General features: G+C 42.6%; 1 protein-coding gene across 1 annotated transcript in view; it reads left to right on the forward strand.

Moving 5' to 3' along the window:
- Positions 1-14693, forward strand: part of FAM117B (family with sequence similarity 117 member B) — a 28048-nt gene extending 13355 nt beyond the window's left edge. The window contains exons 3-8 of the mRNA XM_083403547.1: positions 1120-1212; positions 2683-2796; positions 4291-4434; positions 6083-6308; positions 6869-6989; positions 9656-14693. Of these exons, the coding sequence (XP_083259673.1) occupies positions 1120-1212; positions 2683-2796; positions 4291-4434; positions 6083-6308; positions 6869-6989; positions 9656-9974 (1017 nt within the window). The 3' untranslated portion in view covers positions 9975-14693. The remainder of the gene's footprint in view (positions 1-1119; positions 1213-2682; positions 2797-4290; positions 4435-6082; positions 6309-6868; positions 6990-9655) is intronic.
- The last annotated feature ends 722 nt before the right edge of the window (positions 14694-15415 follow it).

Genomic DNA, 15415 nt, shown 5'->3' on the forward strand with positions numbered 1-15415 from the left:
TAGACTCGCTGTTTCTTTCATTCTTCTCTGTGCTGGTACGTGTACAAATATCTTTAATTCTCAAAGGGTTGGCCTTGGGAGAGGTTTGGAGGAGTAGATTGCTTTGTTATTCCTACTTCTTTAGGCCTAGGACTCCTGCTGTGTGATGTTGGCACCAAAATGTACTGTTTTCTTCCCAAGCTGTCTATTGCTAATTTCCTTCGCAAAGCCTGGGATGGTTAAATGTGAGTAGGGTGCAACTCAGCTGTAGTTCAGGAGTGCTCCCTGCCATCCACTCCCTCCCTTAAATGGCAATCAAAAAATTCCAGTACTGCTTTCTTTATGCAGATGAGATGGTTTTTATTTCATCATCGCTAGGTCCCTGGATGGTCACAACAGTGCCAGTCATTTAAGAACCTGGGTTCACTTACCAAGAGGAGCAAGGAGGTTGCGAGGTGGCAGGGAAGTTTGGGCTGTGTGGGTGCTGCCGTGCATTCACATAGCCTAATCTTCCCACTACTTTGCCCTCCTCCTGCTAAGTGACATTGACTCTGCTGACAGGAAGCTCGTGTTGTGGCTCTATTCCACCAGGCAAGCTTCTCCTGCAGTGGTGTAACAGTTGGATATTGAATTGTTCAATTTCCTCTGAAGCATCAGCTCATAACATTTCTGACTGTAAAAACCATAATGCAATTTTTGCTGAATATGCAAAAATGGATGTTCAGTGTATTACTTCTGTGTCCTCAATTTGGTACATTAAAATTAAATCTGACCATAAAAGGTCTGCTTATCTGTGGGAATTAATTTTTTTGTTAGCTACACATGCATTTACTCAGCTTAGATTTCAGACTTTGCCCACCAGATATCTGACAGGCAAATTTTTTACTAGGCCAGTAAATGACTGTATTTGTATATGTGGATCAGACCAAATCAAAGGCATTATACACTGTATTCTGTATTTCCCTTTATATAGCTCATTTAGGAATAGATTCTTCTGTTCGTTTCAGAATGATTTAGGGAACTAAACTTTTAAGGTTTGGCATGTTGTATTTCTGAAAATTATTTTGATCCAATCTGTTTCTAGTCAGCCTCTGATTTTAAATTTTTAGAATCATTTTTTTTCCTTTGTCCTTGTCATAGACTGAAAGTGCTTGGGCTGAAGAATACTTGGAAAAGAAGAAAGGCTCTCATAAGCGATCGGCATCTTGGGGCAGCACAGATCAACTTAAAGAGGTTGAGAAACATGTTTAGCTGTATTCAAGTCAATACACACAATAGCTGCAAATGATTGTACAGTACATTCCTTACACAACATGAGAAATATGTGATCTCTCAACATTGTGGGTGGGGAACCTCAGGTTCCTGGAGGCCAAATGCTGCCCTTTGAGCCTCTCTATGTGACCCTTAGAACTTTCTCCAGATCATACCCCCCTGCCTTCTTTTGCCTCTGGCCACCACTGGCCTGTAGTCCCTGGAAGGTTGCCCTCAAGAAAATGCAGCCTGCAGGCTGACAAAGATTCCCCATTCCTATGCTGTACAGTTGATACCTCAGGTTACATATGCTTCAGGTTACAGACTCCGCTAACCTGGAAGTAGTACCTCGGGTTAAGAACTTTACTTCAGGATGAGAACAGAAATCGTGCGGCGGCAGCAGGAGGGCCGCATTAGCTAAAGTGGTACCTCAGATTAAAAACAGTTTCAGGTTAAGAACGGACCTCTGGAACTGGTACAGAGGTACCACTGTACTAGCAAGAGGAGAAATAAAACATGGGGCTCTTCTAAATGTTAACAAAGCCACCCATCTGACTGCTCAGAAGGTCAAGTTCTAGCACGTGGAATTGCTGTAGAAACATGTAATAGAGGAGAAGACATCATAGTTAGAGACAGGCATGGTAAGAAGATGGCTAAGTGTCACTTTCATCAGATTGATAACCATGGAGAACATACAGCCAAATTATTTTTTTATGTCAACTTTTACTTCTCTCTTTTTTTAAAAAAACTGCTGGTGTTTGAAATACGATATGAATATTTGAGTGCCTGCCCTCACAGGGAGAAATACCCCTTGGGTCTACTTCCTGCCAACCAACAAATCTGTGCAACCAAGTGGTACAGATGCAGCTCAGTTATAGGCAGAGGGATTTTGTCTCTGCCCTTCCCTCTGCCACAGCCACTACAGCTTGTCTTGGCATAGCTCTTTCTCATGCCTCTTGCTCATAGTTGAGGTCAGGTGGTGGCGATGCCCACCTGCCACGATATCAGTGAAAACAAAGGCTGAATAGCAGGTGTCCAACGAGCCTTCTCCCCCATGTGGAATGGAAACGCCAAGGTTTCCATCAACGTGCATTCAGTTTTCACAGTGTGATGGAGTTCCCACTTGGTGAGGCGCACATCTTTCCATCCTGCTTTTTTAATGAGCTACAAAGGCAGATTGGAGACAACTTCATTCTGCTTCCACTCCAAGCCATGTAGGAGGCAAGAAAAAAAATCTGTAAATGATCGTGTTGGTACATAGGCATCCCTGTTCTTGCTGTGGTCAACATGTCTCTGAGGGGAGGAAAAATGCACATGTTAATGTTAGTAGTTTTGTGCACTGTTCCTAAGTGGTTCTGCGGTAGTAACAGTACTTACTGTACATTTTGACATAATTGTTCAGACTTTTCATTATAAATCTTACAGGGAAACTTAAAATGTTTGTCCTTTCAGATAGCCAAGCTACGCCAGCAGCTTCAAAGAAGTAAACACAGCAGCAGGCATCATCGAGACAAAGAAAGACAATCTCCATTCCATGGTAATCATGCAGCCATTAACCAATGCCAGGTACGATCACAATTGTTAATGTAAAATTTGGAACGCGTTCGCCCCATGGATGTTTGCTGTATTTTAGGTGCTGTGTCACACACAGAAACTCCCACCAAAAGTCTGGAAGCTGTCAGCACTTGAGGCGGCAGAAAAATAAGAATGACAAAATAAGTGACATGCAGCTTTATTGCTGAGCAAATGTTTGTGTCAGGGAACTGCCATCAGTGTCCGAGGGAGAGAGCAAGCTCCAAAGGGATCCCAGAGAGCGTCCCGGGAGTGGGAGGGGCAGCCCATCTTATGGGGGAGAGAATCAGCGTAGCTCCAGTGGAGAAGGGGGGGAGATGGGGGAATCGGCGAGGCGATCCCATGACTCCTTGCCGGGGACCAGCGGGGAGAGAAGGGGTCCTCCGCTGCCTACGCCCTCCTTGCGCAGAAGGCTTCCGCGCAGGGAGAGTAGGCGGAGACTGGGCGTCAAATAACTTCTTTGCTGGAAGAAGTTTAAGAAACGCCCACTGACGGATTCTGCCAGCGATTGAGACGGTCACGGGCGAGTGGCTGCCCGGACAGGAAAGGTTCACTCAGGCAACCCCGCCAGACGTTGGGACAAGCTTACGCATGAGCAACCCCTAGAACCATTACAGTTTGCTTTAGATTTGAGTGCCTTGCAGAAGATCAGCATGTATACTATATCAGAGGTAATGGGTAGAAGAAAAAGACTAGGTTTGGGGGAGTGGTTGCTATGCAAATTATGAGCCCTAACACCAAAATTTGTTTTGGGTTCTGAGCCTCCAGCAGGCACAGTGTGGATAGAGTTACACACTCAAATGAAAGAAACATAAGTTGAAATTCTCAAGCCAAACACTATGCCCCAGGCACATTGCAGGTAGCATGTACAAATGATGTGCGATTTCCGTCATCTGGGTCTTTTTGGACCTGGAAGAGGGAAGATTGGGGGCAAAATGCTTGTTACCTGTACATGTTAAAATCTAAGGTATGCTCATAGTCTAGAAAAACAAATGCACTCACTGCAGTTTATTATAACATATCTTGTATTCGTCATCAATAGAAGATTCAAATCACAAGTGCTAAGCTATTCTGGGAGAGGAAGGAATGAAGTGAATTTTTTGAGGTGATGGGATAGAGGGATATCATTCATTGCTGGGCTGTCATGGTCCGTTTCAACACCTTACCAAAAAGATGAGGCATAAGTCAATTAGAAGGGAGTTCCGTAATTGTGGAGTCACCCCTGTGAAGTCTTTTTCCAATGTGCATACCAGCCTAACCAATCTTATTAGAAAGCACACAAGGAGGACATATGAAGCAGATCCTGATGTATGGGGAAGATTCTATGTATGAAGGCCATTTATCCGATAACCTCGTACCAAACCATTTCAGGGCTTAACTTTGTCGTATTAATAGAATGTGAGCTGAGAGCTAAAGTTTCATTCGTTGTCCTATATTAATCTACAGAAATGTAGCATTTTTCAATTACTGTTTTTGGGGTTTCTCTAGCCACCTGTCCCAAAGAGTGTGCTAGTTCCTGTGATACCAATTGCCAAGTCGACAGGATCACGCTTCCGTAACAGCATAGAGGGGCTGAACCAGGAGATCGAAATAATTATAAAGGAGACAGGAGAGAAAGAGGAACAACTTATTGTGAGTATAATGTTGCAATCAAATAGGCTTTAATTGCGGTTTTATGCTAGTATGTGAAATGGACTGAGTTAATGTTCAGAATATGAAAGATATGAAATTCTTTTTAGACATAATTTTCCTAGTTCCATGCTTTAGAAAATCAGAAATCAACATCAGGCTCATGCCTTCATCCGTTTCTCCTCCTCCCTCTTTTTCACACCAGCTTTTTTGCACTGATTTTGGCTGAATTAATTCACATGTTCCTCATGTCTGAAACAGGACACCCTGGTTTAATGTCAGTTTATTAACTATAATCTTCAATCAGGATCAGACCATGGTTTCAGAACCTGGGGTTATATTCAATGTAGTGCTATGTAAACTCCCATTTCCACATTGGCACTCCGCCTCCCCCCCCCCCCCCCGACTCTCCCAGATTTGTTTGGTGGGTTCCTCCAACCCTCCAGAGCAGATTGCGGGCCAGCAATTGGGAAGGGGCGGAGCATAAATATTTCCACTTTCACAAAGTTTAGTTGAATACCAACCTTGGTTAATAAATTGGCATTAAACCACCATTTCCCGTTTTGGATGTAATGGGGCACTGTAGAGACTGCAATTTAGGCACCAAAAATGGCATGCAGGGGAAAAGGCGAGGAGGGAGTATGCAAGTTGGACACTTGTTCCTGGCTTAATAGACTCTGGTTGAAGGGTGGGGAACCTGATTTCCTGAGGACTGAATATGGCGCTTTAGGCCTCTCTGTCTCTGGCCCTTAGAGCTCTCTCCAGACACCCCGTCACTGGCCCTGCTTCACAGCCTGAGATTCTTTGCCTGGCTGGAATGTGTCCTTGAACTCTGATGATGACTTTTGCTTGCCTAGATGCAGGATTGAAAGGGGTGGGTGTCAAAAGCAGCCTACTTTGTGTGTGTGTGGGGGGGGGGGTTATTGCTTTATTTTGCTTTTATTTTAACTATTTATTTTGTGCTTTTATCGTATACCTTTATATATAGGATATCTTCAGGTGAGAGGCGGTATATAAATTAAATACTTTACAGAGGTGAAATTTGCATTCGTTTCTCTGCCCGCTTTTGCCTCTGATCCTCAGAAAGTTCCTCAGAAGGGAACGCTGACCTCAGGCTGAGACACGTTCCCCACTCTTGCTTTAGACTATTAAGCCAGGAGTGTTACTTCCAGGCCTTCCTGCTGTTTCTGAATATCCAAGTAATTGTGCATTCAACACTTCCAAGATGAAACACACATGTGTGAGAGTTTCTGGAGTCAATGAATGTCATTGGGAAAGGAAAAGGAAACCAGACATTAAGAAGGGGGTCATTCATGAAGTACCCTGCTTCAGTCAATTTGGTTGCTTTTTGTACAAGATCATCCCTTTAAATCCTCTTAAGTAGATATATATTTTCCCCTTGCTCAGAATCCTTTACTAGACCTCAAATCTCCTTAAGTTTGACTTCCTTCTCTCTCTCTCTCTCTCTCTCTCTCTTTCTCTTTCTTTCTTTCTGTTGGAGTCTGAAGAATAACTAATCTTCTACTAAAGAGCTTTATTGATACAAAAGACTAAAGTAGTCTATTAACATGTAAAGTAATTTCTTATCCAGACAAGATTAGTGGTCTGCTGCATGGCAAGAAGTTTATACATACGTTTTTTTTCTTCACAGCCGCAAGATATTCCAGATGGGCACCGAGCCCCTCCACCTTTGGTGCAGCGCAGTAGCAGTACCCGCAGCATTGACACGCAGACTCCTGGCGGGGCAGAGAAGGGCAGCAACAACAGCAGCAGATCCCAGTCTGTGTCCCCAAGCTCATTCCTGGCCATTTCCAATGAGGGCAGTGAGGAGAGCCCATGCTCTGCTGATGACCTACTTGCAGACCCCAGAGATAAAGGTACCCACTGAGAAGTGCTCATAAAAGCATATTACAAATTCCAGGCCTAGGCATCTGCTGAAGTGTGATGGGAAAACGGGAACTTGACGTCTTTCCGCAGGGCCTGCGAGACAGAGCTGTTCCACCAGGCCTTTGGTCAGGGCACAGCCTGACTCCCTCCTTTGGCAATCTTCACAGAACTTTAGCCTAATGGTTGCCATCAATTTGATTTGAATTAATTTTATAATGAAATGATTTTAGAATGTTGTACTATTTTTATTGTTGTTAGCCTCCCTGAGCCCTGCTTCGGCTGGGGAGGACGGGATATAAATAAAATTTTATTTATTTATTTACTTACTTACTTAGCAGAAAGAGCAAATAGTCTCTTGTGCATTGTGGACTTCTGAGGGAATATTTACTGATATTTCTCATGCCACCGTTGGGGGATATTGATGGGTACACTGGTATGTCCGGGAGCCACGTTTGAGGCCCTGGTTTTAAGAAATACCAGTTGGAGTGTGGGAGAAACAAGAGCAAGTGTACTGGTATGTTTTAAGGAACTAAACCTCTGTTCATTACAGAGAATGGAAACAATTCTCCTCTGCCCAAATACGCCACCTCGCCCAAACCCAACAACAGCTATATGTTCAAGCGTGAACCTCCAGAGGGCTGTGAGAAGGTGAAAGTCTTTGAGGAAAGCTTGTAAGTAGTACTGTACCTCATAGTTACAAAGTCTTAACCTTTCAGAAATATCTAAACTTTTGTTTTGCAGTGCAGCTTTAGTGGCTAATCTCTGTATAGACTCTTCCTAAGGTTTTCCTTCAGATCATTTTGTCAGTTCATAATTCAGTAGCCATTTAAAACTGTTTGCAGTTGTCGTTGTCCCCCTTCCACTTTTTAGGGAATGCTTAGGTAACAGAGATCAGACCCAAGGCTGCTTCATCAATGAGAACTGTGATATACTGCTAACCTACCATGGCAACCTGTGGGGACAGGCAGAAGGCAAATGCTATTCTTTGGTCAGTGATTAGGGACTGGAAACGTACCATGCCACACAAATTGAGCTTTTTACTAGTGATCAGACTTGGTGATAAAGGGGTTTATGCTGCCTAGCAGCAAGGGATCTAATAGATCTGGAGAATTTCCACATAGCTTTGGCACAAAGCCCCAAAAGAGAAACTCTTACAAGTGTGGAATATCTAGTTTTCTTAAAACATGAAAAACACTTTTTTTGCCTGCAGTTTTGCTTTAAGGAAAACTTAAAAGGTAAAGGGACCCCTGATCATTAGGTCCAGTCATGGCCGACTCTGGGGTTGCGGCGCTCATCTCACTTTATTGGCCGAGGGAGCCGACGTATAGCTTCTGGGTCATGTGGCCAGCATGACTAAGCCGCTTCTGGCGAACCAGAGCAGCGCACGGAAAGGCCGTTTACCTTCCCGCCGGAGTGGTACCTATTTATCTACTTGCACTTTGATGTGCTTTCGAACTGCTAGGTTGGTAGGAGCAGGGGCCGAGCAATGGGAGCTCACCCCTTCGCAGGGATTCGAACCACCGACCTTCTGATTGGCAATCCCTTGGCTCTGTGGTTTAACCCACAGCGCCACTCACGTCCCATAAGGAAAACCTACAAGGGTTAATTTTCAAAATTACCCAGCCTTGAACTTTGGAGACACTCAGAGCTCCTTCAGAGCTTAGCACAACTATGGGACCTGGCCCCATCCCTTCTCAGTTACAAATTGGATAGAGAGGTGAAGGCTTGGTCCCTGCCATGCTAGCTTTTGGGGAACTTAGAACACCCTCAGTCTAAGGCAGGGCTGAGGACTTCTCTCAAGCTCTGAGCTGGAGTGTGTCATTGTTGCACCAACTTGGAGATGCTTTGAAAGCAGTGAAACTGTCAGACCCAACTTCATATCAGGGAGAACACCATCTTCTTCTGAGCCTGTAGAAGAGCAGAATCTCATGAGCTTGTTTTGATTTGGAAACACTTGGAAAACCATGAAGTGTCACTCTACTTTCTGAGTGTGTCAGGAAGTGCAAGACAAGGGAGACTCCTCAAATCTTTTAAGCTTTGGGAAAGGTGGTGGCTTTTGCCAGCTTTGGGTTCAGTTGTGGACTGCCTTATGTAGGATTAAGATGACAATGACCATTGTGATTCAGTAAATCATGGGTACTTTCAGACAAGCCTCCACATTGGACAGATCTTAGTCCTTGGGCCATTTCCTGTGGCGACTCAGACCTCTCTCAAAATCATCTGCCTTTTCCTCTTGCTCCTGCTGTGCTTACAAAGGTACTTCTACTCCTTCTGACACAGTGCCACAGCTAAATAGGGTTGTTTTTCACTTCTAGCAGTGGTGCAATGCCAAAGGGAAAAGATGTGCCTATGTAAGTATATTGAGGGGGTTCCTTTCACTGCAGTGTTGGACTGGGATGAGTGCTGTAATGGGGAGGAAACAACCCCTACTCTTCTGCTGATCAAGAGAAGAGTGTAGTGTGTGTGTGTGCCCCCTGTACAATGTGGTGGGTATGTCTTGGCCCTGGGCATGTTCTGTGCTGGCATGCAGCCCTCAGAAGATCTGCCAACCCTCAGTACAGCCCTCTGGTCAAAACTGCTAATCATCCCTGCAGCAAACTGCAGCTTGGTAAATGTGAACCTATGTTAAAGTGATAGATACCACATCACATTACAGAGGAGTGGAAGGAGGCTAGCAAAAGGGAACTTTTTCATCCACGCAACCTCACCACTGCAGCCATCTGTTCTCCCTGTTCATCAGAGTTGAAGGACCCTCCACCCCACTGTGTTCTATCCCATGCCATTCAATAGTCACCCAGCTCACAGGAGCAGGTTTTTGTTTTTTGCGGGGGGGGGGGGGGTGTCACCAGACTTCAGTGTGGAGGAAACAATAGGAAAGTCCCTTTCCAATAACTTGTTTCTACTTGCATTTCTTGGAACCCAACCCGATAGTCTTGAAAAAAGGATTTCTAAAGTTGTTGAATTGTGTATCAAGCCATTTGTAATGCTTCATCAGGCAGTTGAGACCGATACGAAAGAGGTTTTCCGATACACATGGGATAACTGTGATTTTAAAATCTTCTATGCTTTTACATTGATCCAGTAATGGAGACATATTTGTTGATCTCTGGGATCACAACAAACACTGTAAGTCATTTAAAAAATGATTAGAAAAAAGAAAGGATAATTTTTTACCATTATGAGCTTTAAAATGCCTTCTTCCTTTCACACATGTGTGCTAACATCCACATATTTAATTTTCATTGCATCTGAGATTTGCAGTTAACATATTCAGAATGCTGGCAATATTTAGCTTTCTGTACTAAACCTTGTTGAATTGTTATTCTTTCTTTTGTAGGCCAAAGCCCTTGCATGAAATTCCGGCCTTTTACTGTCCTGACAAAAATAAAGTAAACTTCATTCCTAAAAGTGGCTCTGCTTTCTGCCTGGTCAGTATCCTGAAGCCACTTCTTCCCACACAAGATCTTACACTCAAGGGTGCTACTCATAATCTGACCGTCACGCCTGGTATGACACCTGCATTGCTGCAGCCTATTGCCATGGCCTCCATCTCTGCAAGTGCGGTCCAAGAGCGGCTCCCTGGCGGAACAAACAAAATTATACCACAGATGTCGATGCTGCAGCAGTCTAGACATGGCGAAGAAACTGAAGGATAAACTTGGTTTTCCTAACTTTTAAGAGAACTTTATTGAAGCTAGTTGTGATTATGCCTTCCAAATCACATCTGTTTGCATCATGATTGCTGGCAATTCCATAAACAGGTCATACTAGTATCTTGATCTCCATGACCATGACTGTTAGGCTGGCGTGAGATCTAGGAAAAGGAGTGGCAGAGAAACTGCTATACTTGTCTTGGAAAGGCTCAAATTAAATCTCTGGCCTGCACTTTTTTAAAAAAAGCTTTGGTACAATAAAGGGAGACAGGTCATAATGCTTTACAATTTGGGAAGACCAATTTTTCTGATGCATTACCAATCTTCAATTTTGAAGAAGGAAACATTCAAGACATACCAGCTGTTCCTTGCAAAAGATCTGCAAGGGAGAAACAAGCAAATGGCACTGTAAGAAGTATTAGTTCATACGAATCTTGAGCTTTTTGATGCATAGCAAGATGATCCCACTTTTCTTGCTACGTCATTTCCACTCTTGGGACCAAAGGACTGAATCTTCTCAGCATTCTACGATGTGACCAGCATTCTGTGATGTGACCACATCCTCCTCCCACATAAGCTTAATCTCCTTCAGACCAAGAAGAGAAGCAATATTGGTGCATTACTTGGATTGGGGTGGGAGGTCAAGCACTCACATAGAGGTACCTGTCTGGAAATAGTGTTTTAGAGCACTTCTGCCAATAGTGTAATGACTTGTTCCTAGTGTTGTGTTTCAGAACAATATTCCCTTCTCCCTCTCCCCCCAAAATGCCAACTAACCGTCACATCAGTGCCTCCTGGGACATCTTGGTTTGTTGTGTCGCTTTCAGAATCTAGAATTGCCTTTTGGCCTATACCCCAATCCTATCATGTCTTGCCACTACTATATAAAATGTGTAGTCATATGATCTTGAAATGGCCATGCATGGTTCTTCCTGCTTGTCAAAGTACTGTCTTGTGGGTCTCTTGAGGGTAAAGTTTGTCAGGCATGATGTTTGTTAAAGCAATTTATTTCAGTGGATATAGTCTCCTTTTTTGACTAGCAATATTGTTAGGGTGTTAACCTAAGGATCATTTGATTCTTTAATATTGGTCTGCAGTTGTGGCCCATTTCATTTCTTTTGTGATCTTTCTACAAAATAATTGTAATGGTGTAACAATCAAAAATGGGATGGAGTTTCCGTTACTAAATCTGTTTATGAAGGGCAATGAACTAATCTGGTAACGAAAGGAGATTTTACCGAGACTCATTAAACAACTAGAGCTAGAGCAGCTGTTTAAAGGCCACACTTTCAGATTCCAAAACGCCTCCAAAATGGCAAAGTATCCTGGAAGGTAGACTAGTACTTTCAAAGGAGCTATTAGTACGGAATGATTCAAAATTAATTGGTGCCAAGCTATGCAGTTATAGGAAAGTTATTATTTTTAAGGGAGGCTTTCCTGGTATCTTTAGACTAACGAAAATATTGTAGCATTAGTGCGACCATTCAGTTAGTGTGATTGAAAGGCATAGCAATACTGTTACTGCTGTCCATCTTACTATGTCTATTCATCCCCAGTAACTACTTGTTTGGAGTGGGTCACACCAACATCCGTTTCTTCTTGCATTCATTTTTGCTTGCTTAGTAATACCAGATATACCAGCTCCTACATTGCTTGGTCTTTTGGTTTCACTCTATGGCTTTTTTTTTGTTTCAAAAACAAAAACACCTCTCCATACTCAGGGTATACATACCTACCCAGTTTGGTGTATACATACCTACCCAGCAAAGTAGGTTCTGGGCTACAATATACTTGTTAGTCTTTAAGGTGCTATAAGACTTTGTTGTTTTTGCTGCAACAGACTAACAAAGCTATGCTTCTGGAACTATTTTTAAAGTGTTACTTCATCATTTTTGTACCTTGGTCCTGTATTGTACTTGCATATCTTTGTTTCTGCCGTGTTCTGCTTACATATTTTGTATTAGCACAGCAAGATGGTCTGTTCCTTCCCCCACCCCCACCCCCATTCCTTGAACCTAACTTTCCTGACATATCAAGTCTTCGGACTGCTTATTTTGCAGCAAAAACATTACCATTGAGGCAGCTGAGTTCGAGTGTTAAAATCAGGTTTTTCACTCCTTTTTGAAACAGGTAAGGATGAAATGGGAAAACAACGTAGTATTTTAAAACTAGGTCAATTGTCAAGCAATGTGTTTCATCAACGTAACTTCTGTGAACACGCAGCCTTATTTTAAATTGAATGTTGTGGCTTTGTGAAACATGGGAAGGTAGGCTTCCTCTGCGTTAGAGGAATCTTTGCATTTAGTTTAAACCCAGTTCCAGTTCTTAAGTTAAACAGCAGCTTATAAGAGACTACATGAAGCTCCTCGCTCAATTTTCCCATTGAGTACCTAAGGGCCAAATTACAACTTGGAACGGTATATAAAACATAAGCCTTCAAAACTGAAGTTTCCCATATCTTCAGAGCAAAAAGTGAGAAACGCACTTCAGGCTGGCCTGCAGGTGAATATGAGAAAGCTGATATTTCAGCTTCCATTAAGAAAACAGTGTTTAGCCCTTGTTAATAATTTGAAATTATTGAAAATTCTGAGGAAATGAAAACCATAAGCAGTTCTTTTTTGGCTACTTAAATGCAATGAGATGTTCAACTGATCTGTACCAACATATATTAGTCCAGGCCAAGTAATGATTTAAATAAAAATTGCTTACTATTCTTTAACATTCCACTTACAAGTTCTCTCCAAGCCTTGATTTTGCACTCCACTGCCTACTTCTGGGTTGTTTTTACCCCTCTGTGACATTAGAGCAATTCAGCCCATGACTTTAAGAAAGGCGGAATAGCCAGAGAGGATAGTGTTCATGGAAGAAATCAAAAGCAAAGAAGTTAGGACAAGGAAAAGGTCTAACAGAATAATGAAAATCCAGCTTTCGCTAGTTAGAAATAATGAGATCAAATTCATTATTGCCAGTTGTCAGGATTGCCGAGTGTCTATTAAACTGTAATAGCTAAGCCATTTTTTTCCACATACATGGTGGGTGGGTGTTATAAATATATACACACAATATGTACATTCATGCCACTTGTTAGCATTCTGTTTGCTTCATGTTGTTCTTACACAAGAAAAGGACCCCAGGAAACTTGGAAAATGGGCAACGATCAGCAGTGCATCAAAGATTCACTGCCTCTTTCTCAGTCTCACCTGCAGTGTGGGGGTTGGCTTGGAGGGGATTCACCCTCCATTTCCCACTCCCCCAAACCAGCTTGTATGTGTGGGGAAACAAATCTCCCCTTCAAAGCTGCTTAGAGGAGACGGGCGGGGAACGATGCACTCCAAAGTTTTGTTGCCTTCCTCTCTCTTCCAGATGAAGCTACGGGGATAGGGAGACAGTTGTTTTCAGCATTTTCCTTGCCTCCCAACCAGGAGTTGACTTGGGGAAGATCAACAGAGGCTACTTCCTTCCCAATTAGAATTCCAGCTCCTGGTTGGAGATGAGAGAAGTCCAGAAATGTAGAAGCAAAACAGAAATGTCTGCAACCCTGGTGAGAGCAAGAGGTTACTGCCACTAGCTCCCCACAACACTCCTAAAACTGTCGGGGGGGAGGAGAATCTGAGGTCTCGCTACTCATATTGTGTCGTCTTGCCATGTCGTGCTTCCATGGCTTTTCTTTCCGTTGTGGGGAGAGGCTGCAACAAGAGGCGGTTGGGGGGCGGTATGATGGGAAATATGGGGGAAAGCTAACCTAATGTGACATTTCCTTGTACCTATGAAAATAGGCCTTCTGGTTTTGTTTATTTTACTTAATTCAATCTGAGGTGTTGCTGCTGCTTGCTGTAAGTTCTCCATCTGAAAAAAAGGAACACCAGTAAAATTGTCTTTAAATGGCTATGTTTGTATTCAGGTGTAAACTGTTAGTGACATGAAACGGATCCTTTGGGGGAAGAAATGTATGTGTGGTTTTAGCTAGTTGTTGGTGTGGCTAAATAACACTGTATTGGGCAAGTTTCAAGGTATTGTTGACCATAATATGCATTTATCACTAAAAGTTGTTGACCATAATATGCATTTATCACCAAAAACAAAGTTGCAGAGAATTAAGATTGGAGCATCTAAAGGCCTCATCAGTCATGAAAGTCATATTTCCTTAAAATGATATACAAGTATATCTCCAGTACTAGGTAATGAAAAGGCAGATTACTTGTGTTGGTAACGAAGCATGAATGTTTTCTTTGATTTCATCTTGTTTGGCTATCAGTGTCCTATTTAGATCTGCAAATGGAAATGAAATGTTCCCCAACATGTATCTTTCCTACCATTCTAATTCTGTCTGGATATTGTGTAACGTGACTTTATCACAGCAGTTCACTGCCAGTGGCACGTGATATATTTCTCTTCCGGGTTCCCCCCTTGCTAGAGACTGGCTGTCCTGTTTTATGCCAGTACTAGGGATAAAGACGTTATGGAGAAATCCACGCCTAATTTGGTAGGTTGTATGGCTATATGCTATATTTGCAAAGCCAACGATGTTTCTTTATGTAAGACTTTATAAGAATCTTTTCCCTCTCAGTGCACACCAGTGTGTTTGGGCATTTCCTGTTTTTCTATTTTTTATTTTCATTATGTAAGATCTACGTCTGCAAAAAATTCTATTGAATTTTTTTACAAAAACGTTTTACTCACCTTTATGGGACTCGCACACTTTCAATAAATATTTCAAGTGAAGACTTGTGTTGTTTGATTTCCCCCCCACCCCCTGAAAGTTTCATAATGAAACATGAGCACTAACATGTGAAGCCAGACTTGCAAATGATGATCAACAGAGACATTTATTTTGGAAGTTCTTACCACACCCACTGGAAATCTTCATTCCATTTATCTGAAATTGCCAAAGGTTGTTTTACAGCAAACATCTCCAGCTAATTGACACTGCCTCTATTAAAGATTACTGCCTTTGCACACACACCCATCTCTGTTTGTTCTCTAGAGCCAGGGTTTTCAGTGGATAATAGTGTCCCAAGAGTTCTTGAGTCAAATCCTAGCTCTCGCAGAAACTCTAGATTACTTTGCGCCAATTTTTTTTTCTTTCCTACAAAATAGACCAAGCTGCTATATAGAGTTGTGGGGATATTTATGGTGCATAAATGCTAATGTTACTGTGTCCAATAAAGGGCATATTCTGAAGGTGATATGTCATTTGAGTTGCATATTAACTATTAAGTAAAACATATTTCTAGAACAAAAATAGGAGAAAATTCCAAGGCCAAAATAGAAGTGGATACTCCTTGGGAGACACTGGAAGATCCCAGATCACAGTTTTGAGATCCATCCAGATAATTTGCCATGTTATTCCCCTGAGGTATAGCGGGGTGATGTCTACTATTTGGGGTGTACAAAGATCCCTTCCTTTGGCTCCTTGCGCACAGGACCTCTGTGGGTGGCTCCTG

The sequence above is a fragment of the Podarcis tiliguerta genome, assembly GCF_965153285.1.
Source record: "Podarcis tiliguerta genome assembly, chromosome: 1".
NCBI lineage: Eukaryota > Metazoa > Chordata > Lepidosauria > Squamata > Lacertidae > Podarcis > Podarcis tiliguerta.